This window comes from Tauraco erythrolophus, chromosome 20, assembly GCF_009769465.1.
Source record: "Tauraco erythrolophus isolate bTauEry1 chromosome 20, bTauEry1.pri, whole genome shotgun sequence".
Taxonomy (NCBI): domain Eukaryota; kingdom Metazoa; phylum Chordata; class Aves; order Musophagiformes; family Musophagidae; genus Tauraco; species Tauraco erythrolophus.
This window is the reverse complement of record NC_141484.1, coordinates 1,645,825-1,660,055: the sequence shown is the minus strand read 5'-3', so window position 1 is coordinate 1,660,055 and position 14,231 is coordinate 1,645,825. Positions and strand designations below refer to the sequence as shown.

The 14,231-nt window shown below is 56.5% G+C and overlaps 1 protein-coding gene across 1 annotated transcript in view; it reads right to left on the bottom strand.

Moving 5' to 3' along the window:
- Nucleotides 1–250: 250 nt before the first annotated feature.
- SLC39A11 (solute carrier family 39 member 11) overlaps nt 251–14,231 on the bottom strand; it is a 90,852-nt gene continuing 76,871 nt past the window's right edge. Inside the window, exons 7-9 of the mRNA XM_086624148.1 lie at nt 1,792–1,890; nt 501–659; nt 251–329 (exon numbers count right to left, since the gene is read on the bottom strand). Coding sequence (XP_086480274.1) covers nt 251–329; nt 501–659; nt 1,792–1,890 — 337 coding nt within the window. The remainder of the gene's footprint in view (nt 330–500; nt 660–1,791; nt 1,891–14,231) is intronic.

Genomic DNA, 14,231 nt, shown 5'->3' with positions numbered 1-14,231 from the left:
AGAGGAAAAGAAAACCTGGTGGCAAAAAGGAAACCAGGATACATGAGGAACCACCCGTATTTGTGCTTTGAAAACCATCGACATGACGTTGGAGGGGAGGAAGAGGTATAAAATTATAGGAAATCAACAACCAAACCAGATTCAAAAAAATACAGATACAAAAAATAGTCCAGAGGATAACACGTGTCCAGTTCCAAACGCCGCTGCACGAATGGCTCTGAGGTCTTCTCCTGGGAAGCGTCGTGCTGCCCTACCCGAGCCCAACGTCCAGGGACATCATCACCACAAACCCCAATATCGAGGTCCAGGATGCCAGCTTCCCGTTGCCGCTGTGGGGAGAGAAGGGGAGGGCGTGAGCTCCCGGGAGCCGGGACCGACTTTTGGGATGCGGGAAGTGCCGCTTTCTATCTCATCCAGGCAAGGGAAGGGATTTGCCCGAGTCCTCTGCGCTCCCCCCTGGGTCTATCTGCATTTGGTGGTGGTCACCGGGGGGCTCTCACCTGGTCTGTGCCTCAGGGATGATATCGTCCATCACCACGTAGACCATCGCTCCGGCCGCAAAGCCCAGGGCGTAGGGGAGGAGAGGCTCGGCCACCACCACGGCGAAGGCACCGAAGACGCCGGCCAAGGGCTCCACCATGCCGCTCAGCTGCCCGTACCTGCCAAAGACCGAGACTAAAAGCCACTGGGGACGCGGCATGAGGGGTGGCACAGCTCTCCCCTGGCACTGCCAGGGCTCCAAAGCTCCCCATCCCCACCAATCTCCCCAAGGGCGCCGTGTCCCAGGGGATTCTGCTACCCGGCCACGCCAAGCCAAGCCACCTGCGTTATTTTAAACAGGCGCCGAAGGTGATTTGACCTAACCCAGCTGATTTTCCCAGGAAGGGAATTAAGGCACGATCCGATTCCTTCCCCCAACAGCTCTGCGGGATTCAGGGATGCAGCTCGCAGGCCCGGATGGGTCAGAGAGGAAACATTTCCAACCATCGTAGCCCGATCCCACATCTGGCCACAGCCTCAATCGGGATGAAATCGTGCTCTTCCCCCTCGTTTTCTTTCCTTCTGGGACTGTTTTAATGCAGAAAACTCTGCGGACCATGGGAACTCCCTTCCCGGCAGCAGCAATCCCGGTGCAAGTCTCGGCACCGGCTGCGCTTACTGAGTTGGAGGTGGGTGGGAGGGAAAGAAAACAAAGCTTTGGCGGGAGCCGTTCCCAAGCCGCCCCCCTGCCCTCCCATCCATCACCCGGCCGAGCACACGTGCGCGGGCAGGAACGCAGCCCTGCGCTCACGGAGTTCATGCCCTTGGCTTTTCCACCTCAGGGAAAAGGGAAAAGGGAAAATAAGAAGTGGGTTTGAAAGCCAGCACTGAGCGAAGTGAGAGAAAAAGTGAAATAAAAGACATTTTGTTAAAAAAATTAAAAATAAAACTGTTTAGCGCAGGACCTGAGAGTTCATCACAGGCGCTCAGCAGCTGACGTGGGATGGGGTGGCAAGGGGGCTTTGGACAAGGGCATGTAGTGACAGGACAAGGGGCAATGGCTTTAAACTGAAAGGGGAGATTTCGATGAGATCTAAGGGAGAAATTCTTCTCTCTGAGGGTGCTGAGGCACTGGCACAGGTTGCCCAGAGAAGCTGTGGCTGCCCCATCCCTGGCAGTGTTCAAGGTCAGGTTAGATGAGGCTTTGAGCAACCTGGTGTAGTGGAGGGTGTCCCTGCCCATGGCAGGGGGGTTGGAACTAGGTGGTCTTTGAGGTCCCTACCAACCCAAACCAGTCCATGATTAGCTTACCAGAACGCCTTCCACGTTGAAAATCCAGCGCCGCGCAAAGGCAGGCTGACGGCCAGGCCCTCCGGGAAATTCTGAATCCCAATCCCGATTGCTAGGTTCCTACCCGCACAAAAAAAAAAAAAACATATGTTTGGGTTTTTCTAGATAGATAGATAGATAAAAGGTGGAAAGCACAGCCTGGGGCAGGCTGCTGGGAGCTGGGGAAGAAAAAAGACATTATTAAAGATTTGCCTTTTGAATGGCGGTGCAGCCAGCCCTGGGGCTAGTCATGTGAATATTTAACACCAACACAGCAAACTTCATCTTCAAAGAGCTCCACAGCGTTTAATCAGCTTCAGCCCCAGCCCTGGGAGTGACAGGGACCAGACAGAGGAGAATAGACCTGGCCAGGGAGGCCCCACCAGGCATTTCCAGCCCGAGGCTTCCCGGGAGCCACAGCATCCCTGGACCCCAGCTCCAGCATCCCTGGACCCCAGCTCCATCCTGAACCACAACCACCCCTCCACAAGCTTCCAGCTGGGCGGCTCGCCAGAAGACAAGAAACATATTTTAGCCACGAGATTTTGTTTTTTCTCTTTTCCCCCCAACTCTCGCATCCCATGGAAAGGCAGCACGTGGACTTCCAGAGCCAAGGGCAGCCGGGGCAGAGAGCTGGTCTGTCCAGCAGTAACGCAGCAGAGGAGGCGGCAGGCTGCTGCGGGAATGTTCTCCCAGCACAAGGGATAAAAAGGTGGATAACGGGGGTCAGGCAGGATGGCCAACTTGAACCGCTCCGGGTAAAGCCCCACGTCTCCAGTGGCAGAAAACACGGCTCCTGGAGCTGACAGCTGCAGGGCTGTTTGGAGGGATGTCCCAGGGCAGAGAATTAGGGGAGGTTTCCCAACACCTACTTCAGCATCCACCCCCAGGAGCCTCTCCCACACAGGGACCCCGTGGTGGGACCACCCTGTCATCCAGAGCTTATCCCAAATGGAAGCAGCACTGCCAACAGCTGGATTTGCAGCGGGAGGGTTTGTCAGATCTCCGTGGGAGGCAGCTGCACCCCAGCTCCGTGCTGGGGGTGATCGAGCAGCGGCTGCCCCCGGCACCCCGCACCCACACCATCACCCATCCTCAGCCAGGATTTGCTCCAGCCTTGGGAACGGTCCTTTTCCCTCCCTTCCAGCTCAGCGCTGAGTTTTGGAAATTTAAGTGAAAACCAGGAATTCGGGATATGGGTTTTTTTCTCCTCCGCTGAAGGAACAGAGGTGTTGCAAGCACCCAACCAAACGTGGACCGTTATTTCACGGCGTGGGCTCCTCGGGCTGAGCGGCTCCGCCAGAGCCACCGGTGACTCGTTCCACGGCTGGAGCATTCCGTGGCTTCGCCACCGAGAGGGCGACCACCCCGGGGGGCTCCAAGCTCCGGCAGCGAGTGCCAGGCTGCGACCTGCCCCGGCCCACGGCTCCGAGCAGGACCCCAGCGCCTCGGTGCCAGGTCAGTTATCCCTTTGCCAGCAGCTGCAAGCTCCTTTTGCCGCTTTAAACACTTGTTTCCTATTAGTAAAATAAGACTGGTGAGAAAAATCTCTCCGGGTTGTTTAAACTTCTACCAGGGTTTACAGAAGAGGGGAGGGGAAGGGGGAGAGGCTGTGGGTTTCCCTAACCAGGACAGGCTATTACAATCAAAAACATTATTCAAGGGAAAGAGAGAGAGAACGGAGGGGGGAAAAACATCCTTTTCGAAAACACTGGAGCCGCTGTCTGTGCGCTGGGCTTTTTTTTCCCCCCCCCTCCTTCCCTCGCCTTTGCACAAAGCGGCTCTTACTGGCCCCAACCACAACAAATTAATGGGGTGGGAGAGGGAGGTGTGAATGGAGGGGTCTGTACGGGAAGGGTGGCCAGACCCCTCCTCGCCCCATGTCCCACCAGGAGGAGGGAACCCCACACTGACCCCTTACCCTGCAGCAGCCCCGGGAGAGGAAGCCCCGCGAGGCAGGAGGAAAGGGAATTTAACGTGGGGAAAGATCCAGCAGAAGCCCAGATGGGTGGGTTTGCCCCTGCTCCCTTCTTCCTCTGTCTCCCACATACCCCCCCCAGTAAAACCCATCAGGGCTCCCCAAAAGCAAAAACCAGCCCTGGCCCTACAGCCTGAGCCACCTCCACGGCAGCGCCGGATGCCCAGCGGGTCTGGCACGTGCCGGGGACGGGGCTGCAGCCGGCTCGGCAAGTAGAGCGAGCAACGGGCTGCGGGGAGCAACACGCCATGTGCCGTGGCACGCACACGCCACGGCGAGCAACGTGCCACGGCCAGCAGCGTGCCACGTGCCACGGCACGCACGCACCGCAGCACGGAATGCGCGACAGCGTGCAACGGGTCACGATGCGCTCAATGCCAACGGGGACCCGCCACAGCCGGGTCACCCTCTTCCCCCAGCCCTTGGCACAGAGGCAGCAACGTCTGCCCCCTCCCAGGCCAAGATTTTAACCTGTTTTCCCAAGAAACGCGGGTGCCAGCATCACACCCCCCAAGGACCACTCGTTCCTTCGATGCTTCCTCCCACTGCAGCTCTGCCTGAACATTTCTGGGACTTTGGGGCCTTTTGAGCCCTTCCCAGGGACACTAATCTCATCAGGATGAGGATAACTCCATGACAACATGGAGCCCAGGAACACGTAAGCCTTCCTATTTGCTTTGCCTCGGTTCACTACACGGAGGGTACCTCCGCTCGCTGCTCCGGGGCCACCTCCGCTGGCCCAGTGCGGCGTCTCGGGAGATGTCTGGGTGCTAAGGCAAAGCAGATTTACCTCTGATGCCCCAACTGGGAACAAAACCCTTCCAGGGGATGTTCCTCTCCCCGCCGAGCCGCGCACACCTCACACCTCCTCCGTAGGTCCCGTGTCGAGCTGACGGCAACGCGGTCGGTGAGAAAGCAACGGAATCAAAGCTGCATTGTGCGTGAGGAAAACAAAGGCGTCCTTATTACGGAAATAGGTGGGGATTCTTGGAAGGCTTCCCCCGACTGCAAAGGAACACATTGTAAAACAGATGCACAAAGACAGGGGGGAGCAGCCCAGCCCAGGGGAGCCGAAACTCGGGGTGCCCACGGAGAGCTGCGGGACACGGAGGAGATGACAATGGGGACACGAGGCAATGTAGCCAGAGGGCTGACCATCAGAAGGAGATGTTTAGAGACGTCTCTAAAGCAAGGAAGGTGGGGAATAACTGATAGAGAGGTGGTAGAAGCAGATCCCATCTTGTCCGATGGGTCACCCAGGTCCAGCTCGGAGACATTTTGCAGACACGGCGCGTAACCTGCGGCTCATCCCCAACCGACAAACGTGCATTGATGTAAAGAAAGAGCACCCAGGGGAAACCGCACCGGTCTCTGCCGGGGATGCGTGTGTCCTGTTCATGGCTCTGCCACCAGCACCCTGGCCGAAGTGGGAATGTCACTTGGGTGTCTCTGCTGCCGGGGCACAGTGGACTCAGGTGTCCTTGGAAGGATCAAAGAGCCAACACGCGTTGGACACGTTACCTTTCCCAGCTCTCTGCCTCAACTTCCCCATCTGTAACTTGGGGTGATGATGGTGACGTCCTCCATAACCTTCTCGACCTGAGAACAGAAACGTCACTAGGACACACACCATCCACACGTGAGCTCTGCAGAGAGCCCACGATGCCACGACGGGTCTGCCCTGCGTCAGCCGATCCCCTTCTGCAGCAGAGCCCAGTGCTACAGTTTTAAGGATGAAAAGGTAAAACTGTGGCATCCTGGCAGAGCTCCACCGAGGAGCAGCTCCTCGTGGTGAGAGCGAAAGTCTCTGCGTCCCCCGGGAACATACTGGGGCTGGACCTCCTACCCCCAGCTTGCCTGCCAACTGCTATGGCACCACGCTGGGAGACTCCAAGTTCACTTTCAAAAAAAAGTTGGCATCTCTGCATATTTGCAAGGTCAAGGCACAGAAAGCCTTCTATAAGCCTAAACCCTTGTTTTCAAGGGCCTATTCTTTTACAAACTGATTATGAAAGCAGGCTACATATTCTTAACAAGCCCCTTTTCACTACGGCTTTCAATTCCCTCCAGTGTATAATGTGCATGTGTATTCTTGCATGGCAGGCCCTTACATACTGTTTTGATTGTTATCGTCTTGCCATGAAAGGGCCGATTGTTTTGGGTTCCCAAGATTACATCATGGCTCCCACTCGGGCCGCCCGTCGAGGTGTTTGATCAGGGCTCGCAGGTGGGAAGGAGCTCTGCGGCGAGCGCGGGGCCCGCAGCGTTTCCCCATACCTGCCCTACCTGTTAAACACAGCTGCCGGCACGCTCTGCCCCGGCCTTACGGGAGGCTCTCACGCGAGGAGGAGGAGGAGGTTGGGGGGAGAGGGGTGGCAGTGGTGCCCTCCGCCAGCCCTGATGCCCACCGGCCCACGCTTCCACCCCAAGCAGCCATCTGACCCATCCGTGGGCACACAGGGCTCCTGGTGACTCCGTTGCTTTAGGTGCTTGGCATTTCAAAGGCCAAACCTGCAAAAGCAGGTAGGAGGATGTTACCCTCCCAGATTTATCCTTTGATAATACATCATCTTTCATCTCAAACACTCAAAACCATTTGAAAAAAAGAAGTGGATACAAACCTACCATGCGTCCTCCTCTTGAGTGCAGCCACCAGCCCCATTACCCATGGGGACAGGGAAACGCACAGAGCGACATGGGAACCTGCCCCGGGCAGGGGATGCAGCACGTACCCCCATCCCGGGTCAGGGATGCAGCACGTACCCCCATCCTAGGCAGGGGATGCAGCACGTACTCCCATCCCGGGTCAGGGATGCAGGACATGCTGCCCATTGCACAATGCCCTGAGCCTGTGAGCCCTCAGCTGTCCTCCCCACTGACAAAGAAACAACCACTGCAGAATTTTCAAGCTCTACGGGCACACAGACAGATTGGAAATTGTATCTGAACGAAATCCGAAAAAAACCAGGCGCCCTGTTTTCCTTTGGAAGTCGACAGCAAAGCCTCCATGCAAACGGTGCCACCAGCAAGGTGCTTTCCAAACGGCCCCAAAGACAACTGGTACGTGTGAAAGGAGGCAGAGGGAAGAGGGGAAGCGGCAGGAAAGAATTTGGGTACAAACCAGGGGAATTACTGCAGAGATCAGGTGGCAGGAATGGGCACAGACACCCATCTCGAGGGAGAACCACCAAAGCACAAGACAAAAGGGGCACAGTGTGGAGCAGCTATGGAGCCTGGGCACGAGCTGCTCTGCCAGCCTGCTCCTGGGAACAGAGCTTGTGTCAGGTCTGCTAGAGCCGGGCACGGCAGGCGCATCCCAAGGAATCAATACCCGCGTCCCCGGTGCTTGGCCCTTTTGGTGCAGCTCCCTGGTAGCCACTTCCATCCCCTTCCCTCCCTCGGCTCCCGAGCAGCATGCCGCCTGGGCTGGGTCACATCTGCCTGCCTGGCCCTCTGCCAGCCTCAAACACGCACTGCTCTGGATCCGCACGCAGTAAACATTTACAATTTTAGGAAATTTTACCCTTAATTTATCCCAAAGGCACATACGCTGAGTTCAAAGTCATAAAACCTGCTCTGCCCTCTGACTGCGGCAGCCGGGATGTGAACTTTAGCTGAAGAGCAGGAAATTCTCCAGCTTTCCCAACACAAATGCCCACCGGTGCCAGGCCAGCTGGGGATGGGGCTGCCACCCATCTCCCCCCTCCAGCAAAGCAGGGAAGCCCCCCTGCCACCCGTATCCTGCACACAGAGGGGATGGGGATGGGTCTGTGCATGAAGAATCCAAACACATTCACGCGCCTGAGATAGTTCCATCTTCAGGCTCCATCACTTAGCTAAAACACACTGGATTTTATTTTTTTTTCCTTCTTTCCTTTCCCCCAACCTGCACGTTGGTGAGCTCTGTGTCCTACCCACGAGTCTTCCCTTGACCTGCACAAGCACCAAGGCCCTGTCCGACTTCCCCTCTCAAATCCCAGTTCAACCAACACCAAACACAGAGCTCAGCTCCCCCTACCCCGATCTCACTGCATCCTCCCACGCTCCCCGGGGAGGACCGACTCTCCAAACCCTTCCCGCGTGAACCACCACGTCGTTATCGTTACAGCTTAATTGGCCGAGGAAAATAGGGAATGGCAGGAGAAGGTGGCCAAGCCCTCGGATGCGGCTGGCTAAGGGTGCAAGAACATCCCACAAGGTACATGGTGCAAGTGCGGGTGATCACAGTGGGTACCGGCGCTGCCAGCCCAGCTCGGATGCCCGCGGGGCTGGGGCATCTCCTCCCCATCCCAGCGAAGCCAGGAGGGGCTCAGCTGAAAGGCCACGAGTCCGGACACCCCCCTCCAGCCGTGCCCTGATGTGAGTGGCTGCCACAACGTCAAGTTCAAAACCTGGACGTCGCGCGGGGCGGGCTGGCGGGCCGTGCTCCGTTACGGCAGGCGCGTACGTGCCGTCGGATCGCACGGAGGGGTCCCGCTGTCTGGGGGCTATCTATTCCTCCAGGGTTTTAAAAATCTTTATTCTTATCTGCCCGGTTATTTATGCAGCTGTTTGATTTATGAGTCAGGCTCACGCACGGGGTAAAAGTTCACTTCTCCCCCGGTCTGGGAAGCACAAAGACGTGTTTCACGAGCTCCCTTCGCTCTTTCGCCAGGAAAGGCTCCGGCAGCCTCCGCACCTTCTCCTGCTGCCAGGTGAGAGTGTGAACGCGACCTGCGAGCGCAGGATGCGGCCGGTGTCGGCTGAGCCTCCCCCGGCTCCGGCTCCCCAAGGCTGTATCTGCAAAACGAGCAGGAGACGTGACCGGGCGCCAGCCTGGCTCCCTGCAAAACCACCGCTGCAGGAGGCACAAGCCGGGAGCGATCGCCCTTGTCCTGCCGCTGCTCTCACGGCACGTACGGAAAAGCAGGATGCATTGCACAGGTGAATTTCATAGATTTCTAGGTTGGAAAAGACCTCAGAGATCATCGAGTCCAACCGTCCCTAATCCCCATTAAACCATATCCCTAAGTAGATCATCCACCCTATTCTTAAACACATCCAGGGATGGGGACTCAACCATCTCCCTGGGCAGCCTATTCCAGGGGCTGACAACCCTTTCAGAGAAGAAATACTTCCTAACATCCAACCTGAACCTCCCCTGACTAAGCTTGTACCCATTTCCTCTTGTTCTGTCACCCATCACTAATGTAAAGAGCCCTTCCCCTACCTCCCCACCATCCCTTCTCAAGTATTTGTAGGCTGCAATCAGGTCTCCCCTCAGCCTCCTCTTCTCCAGGCTGAACAGCCCCAACTCCCTCAGCCGCTCCCCATAAGTTTTATTTTCCAGCCCCTTGACCAGTTTAGTCGCCCTTCTTTGGACTCGCTCCAGGAGCTCAATATCTCTCTTACGCATGCCGAGTTACGGTCTATCTAGGAAAAAAGTTCACAGATACTTGTAAACGGATGAAAACATCACTTCCCGTTCTCAGCATCGCGTCTCCATCGTGTTTACTGGGGTTAAGCTCATGCTCAAGGAAAGGGACCAGCACGAGACCCAATTATCGCCGGGTCTGACACCAGTGACATCACCCACGCAGCCGCGGGCAGTCCCCAGCTCTGCGGGGAGGTGGGATGATGCTCTGGCTCCAGACGGATGGGTGAGCCCTGGGAGAGGCTCAGCCCCTGCAACGGGCTCCCCTCCGCCCACGTAGCAGGGAGCTGCCTCAGTTTCCCTGTTCCTAAGGTAAGGACGGGAAGGCAGCATTAAAGAGCCGCACGCAGAGCTGCAGGACTCTGACGTTGCTGGTTTTTACGGCATCTTTCCGTTTTCAGGAGCGTCTTCGGAGAAAAGCTGTGCATCGTTCGGGGCCACCCCGAGCCCTGCAGACACCCAGCAAATCCCACCAAACCGTTACCAGCAGAACGGCACCGACCATGAAACGCCGAGTCTGCGGGGACGGTGAGAGCTCTCACCTCATCAGAGCTGGCTCCCAAACGAGATGGCTTGGACCGAAATTCCTCCATTTTTGAGCAGAAACCAAGACCATCCTTCCCCAGGAGCTGCTGAGGAGCTGCACGCAGCACCTTCCAACTCCAGCCATCAGCAGGAGGTTTTGGTTAAGACCCTACAAGTCAGAAGCATCTATTTTTAAATACCTGAAGACCACCATCATGTGAGACCTCGTTAAACTCTATTTTAAACAGCAGCAGGCAGCAGAAAATTTAAATTTTTACATATTCATACAGGCACGCCCATAAATAAGGCAGGATTTAATGATGTGGCTGCATTGATCTCGGGTAGGGCTAGAGCTGGAGGGAGATATAGAACCTTATAAAGGTTATTAAATACTTTTTTAAAAATTAAACACACGCACAGAAGCTGGGTGGTCTAGAAGCAGGGCTGGGCTTATGGCCCACCTATAAAAATTCCCAATAATACCTGCCAATTAATGTTTATGGCTTCATGCAAAACCACCAACCTTCTCCCCTTTGTACGAATCTTCAAATCATAAGCACGTTTCACATGTAAAATAATTTTCTACGCCATGGAAATCTCAGTGCCAATGACACGCTGGGGCAGGGGAATGGTTTAGGGGGGCATTTTTTAGTGGTTTTTTGTGTCGTGTCCTCCAGAGCCAGGCAGCCACCCATCGGTACGGAAAACAAAAGCCTCAAGCAAGGCAAGGGAAGAAGGATAAGGGCACTTCATAAAGCCACTATTCTTGTTCCCTGCCAGGGGGAGAAGAGAACCTGAAGGGAACCGAAGCCCAGCTATACCCATAGATAAACATACACACGTATTTCCCTCCTCCTCTCCCAGTAACACTGGGATGGAGCTCAGCATCACGCTCCCTCCCAGCGCACCGTGGCAGCTCCCCGGCCCCGCAAGCAGAGCTGCTGCTGGGGGCGGGGGGAGCACCCAGAGGGGCTCACAAACGATTCCTGCACATCCACATTCCCGTCCTGACGGGGATGATCAGCAAACAGCAAAATTAAAAGTACTGAAACGGTTTGTCCTCTTCCCCCTCCTGCAGCATCGCTGCCAAAACGTGCCGGGGGAGAGCGTGAAAGCACCGGAGCGGCTCCTTTATGCAACCCAAAAACCTGGAACTAAACAATTTACTAACAGCTGTAGCTATAAAAGGCCCCATTATCACACCGTGTACAGTAACAATGTCTGCATTCAAACCGCTTCCCCTCCTCGCAGGGTGCAGTTTTAAACCAGGCTGCTAAAGAGAGGAGCGGGCCACTGGGGCTGCGAAGACCGAACCGGTGTTCAAAGCGAGCCTTGTTTGGCATTATCTTGATAAAATAAACAGGGATAATGGCTTTTTCTGTCTCTGCTTTTTTCTTTGCCCTCTTTCTTTCATTTTAAGGTGAACAGGAACTGAATGAGTGCGCTTTGCAGATTAAAGCTGGGGCAGGAGAGACCTTTGCAATACGGTCCCGGAGAACCCACGACTGCCAGGTTTTGGCTTTTGGGGCTGGGGAGGGAGCAGGGACCAGGTTCAGGGGCAGGCGCTCGGGCAGCCTGGCCCTGCCAGCCCCAGCTCACCTCCCGACTAACCCATCCTCTCCAGTGCCCGCTGCGATCGCACCGATATCCGTCCTCCATACAGAGCATCACGCACAGCCTGGACCACCACGGAGTGCCGGCCCCAGGACCCCCCCAGCTCGCAGCAGCCTCCCCAGCTGCTCTCCTGCAGAACGCTGGAGGATGATGCAGACGCTCTCCCAAGGAGGTGAGAAGCCAAAGAGCTTCAGGCGGGGGCTGCTCCGAGCATCATCCCCTGTCCTTCAGGCTGTATCCACAGACGCAGTGACCACCACAGGAAGAGAAGAAAGCAAGCGTTACCCAGACTTTCCATGGAGCCAGATGTTTTTGGGAGGCCAGCTGTCTCTTGTAAGTATTACAAATCGACCAAAAACCCTCCTCGGTCTAGACACTTGAGTAAGGGAGAAGGAAGAAGTGAGAGAGGAGGGGAGACTATTCAAACAAATGGTGATGTAAACGCCAACAGCCAGCAAGGGATTTGCAGCCAGCAGCTCGGCTCCCAGCCAGCCTTTGGAGACCTCCCTGCTGACTCCAGAGGTCTTCTCCTCCTCCAGCCTGGGGCAATAAATAAGGCTGCAGGACTCATCCAGGCCCAGGATGGGGCCCAGTGGAGTTGGGCTGCCAGGGGCTTTCTAACAGCCTGTTTCGGATAAGGGACAGGCAAGGGAAAAAGGACCAGTGCTGCCACCAAACCTGCTGGCATCAACGCGGCGAAGGAGCCTCTGACACGCAGACACGTGCCACGGAGCCCAAGGGATGCTGCTCAGCCTGGCACCACCATGAGCTGCAGCTGCACCGCTTCGGACAGGTTTTCCCTGCTGTGGCACCGACCTCGAGTGCCTCGAATTTTGGTTTCTGAATTTCAGCAAAGCACAAAGCGCCCATTTTCCCTCAAAGCCCTCCACCTCCTGCAACGTGGCTGCTTTTGGAAGATGTTGCCCGTCTCCCTCACCCCCTGCCCGGCTCCCCGAGGGGCCGCAGCAGCCGGTGCACAGCTCCGCTCCGCCATTCCCTCCTCGGTGTCTCCACGTGCTCCCCAGCAGCGTCGGCTGCCTCGGAAAGAGCAGCTGCCGCTGAACACAGCCAGGCAACGGGCAACCATCCCCGGCCAGCACCTGTTTGCAAGACTCCAAGAGGAAAAAAAAGGATCCTCCAAAATGGGCAGCTGCCTGCTGCTCCCCAGCCCCGGAGCTGAGCCCTAACCCTGCACCAGTGCACAAGGATGGGGGGGACGGACCCACCCCGACCTCCCCAGCCTGGCAGGAGGCAGCACCAGCGTTGTGGCCAAGATAAACCATTCAAGACAGGGTTTGCTGCCAAGATCTACCGAGGAGCCGCTCTTGCGGCCGGAGCCCTGCCTGATGGCAGCTGTGAATCCGACACAGGTTCCCTTTGCCAGGGGGTGCTCAGCACAGCTCCCCCCACGCCTGCTCAGCGGTGGGACACGAGCACCTTCCCACCCTGGGTCCATCACCTGGGGGACCCGTGGTGCTGCAGGCAGGCAAGGGTCCTTGCGGGGGTCCAGAGACCTGGTTTGCACTGGGGAAGTTTCCCCCACAAATTTAAAATCACTCTCCAGCAACCTGGATTGCTGTGACCAAACCGAGCTACCACATCTTTTGAGGACCAGGGATATGTTTGCATTCTGCTCCCGATCCCAGGACTGGAAAACAAGGTCTCTGCTCCTGCCCGTGTCTCTCTGCATCAGGGACTGAGCAGCAAAGCACCGTAAGACCCCAGATTTAACTCCCCGGCATTGCACCAAAGCGGGAAGCAGGTCCGTCTGCAGGACGACAGACTATCCAGGCTGCAGGAGAACAAATGTTTTCCTGGTGAGGAAAACATCTGGTAGCTTTGAAGGCAGCTCAATACAAACACTGCAGGCCACACAGTCTTCCCACCGCATTTGTTTTGTCCATCCCACAGACCCGGCCACGCAAGATGCTGGGAGCCATCGGTAGCTCCGGAGCTGCTCCGGGAGAGGCTGGACACGCTGTTGTATTCAGGGTCATGCTGATTTCGTTATTGATGCAGTGAATAATTTTTCTTGGATAAGGACAAAGCCAAGACGTGGTGGTCAGCCTGACTGCTGTCTTGTCGGTGGTGTGGGTTTGTTTGCCGAGGATGAGGAGCGGGAAGGGAGGCCGTGCCGCTCCGCACAGCGCGGCGTTCTCCGTTCAGCCTCGCGACATCTCGCCTCCGCAAACCAAGCGCATGGAAGCAGCCCCATGGCATCTGCTAAGGCTTCAAACAGGAGCTGGGAAGCTCCATCTGAGATGACAGAGATGCTGGGAAAGCCCTTGGGAAGGGGAAGAGCAGGCAGAGGCGCTGCCTGATCCAGCACAGCCCTGCCAACATCTCCGAGGAGGGGGGATGCAGTTCGAGCCTACCTCGCCTTGCTTCTCAGGCAGACCCCAATTCCCAGCCACCTGCTTCCTTTTCCTGAAGACCTCGAAGAGCTATGGTACCTGTTTACAATAAAACACTGTTTTCCCATGGGCAGAGGGACAATGACAAGGCTTGGGCAGGGACAGCGCACGTGCTGCCGCGGGCAGGCACAGGGCATCTGCCTCCTTCCCAAACCATTGCCCTGCTCTCCCAGCAAGCCATGGAGGAAAGCGCTTTCCAAACATCCACACAGCCTCATTTCATCTGGCACTGGGACCAGCTCTTCTGCCTACATTGCACATTTCTTCTCTTAAAGCCAACATGCACGTTCGTACATGGGGGCTGGGACATCTTCATCCACTGGGAAGATGCCATCACCAGCCTCCTCTCCTCCCCATCCTTCAGCCATCGCTGCTGAGGTTAATTAGCCACGATGAGAAACGCAGCAGCTGAGGAGCTGCATTTCATGGCTCACCAAACCCTTCCAGAGCACCAGCCGTGGGGGAAACGCACCCGGGT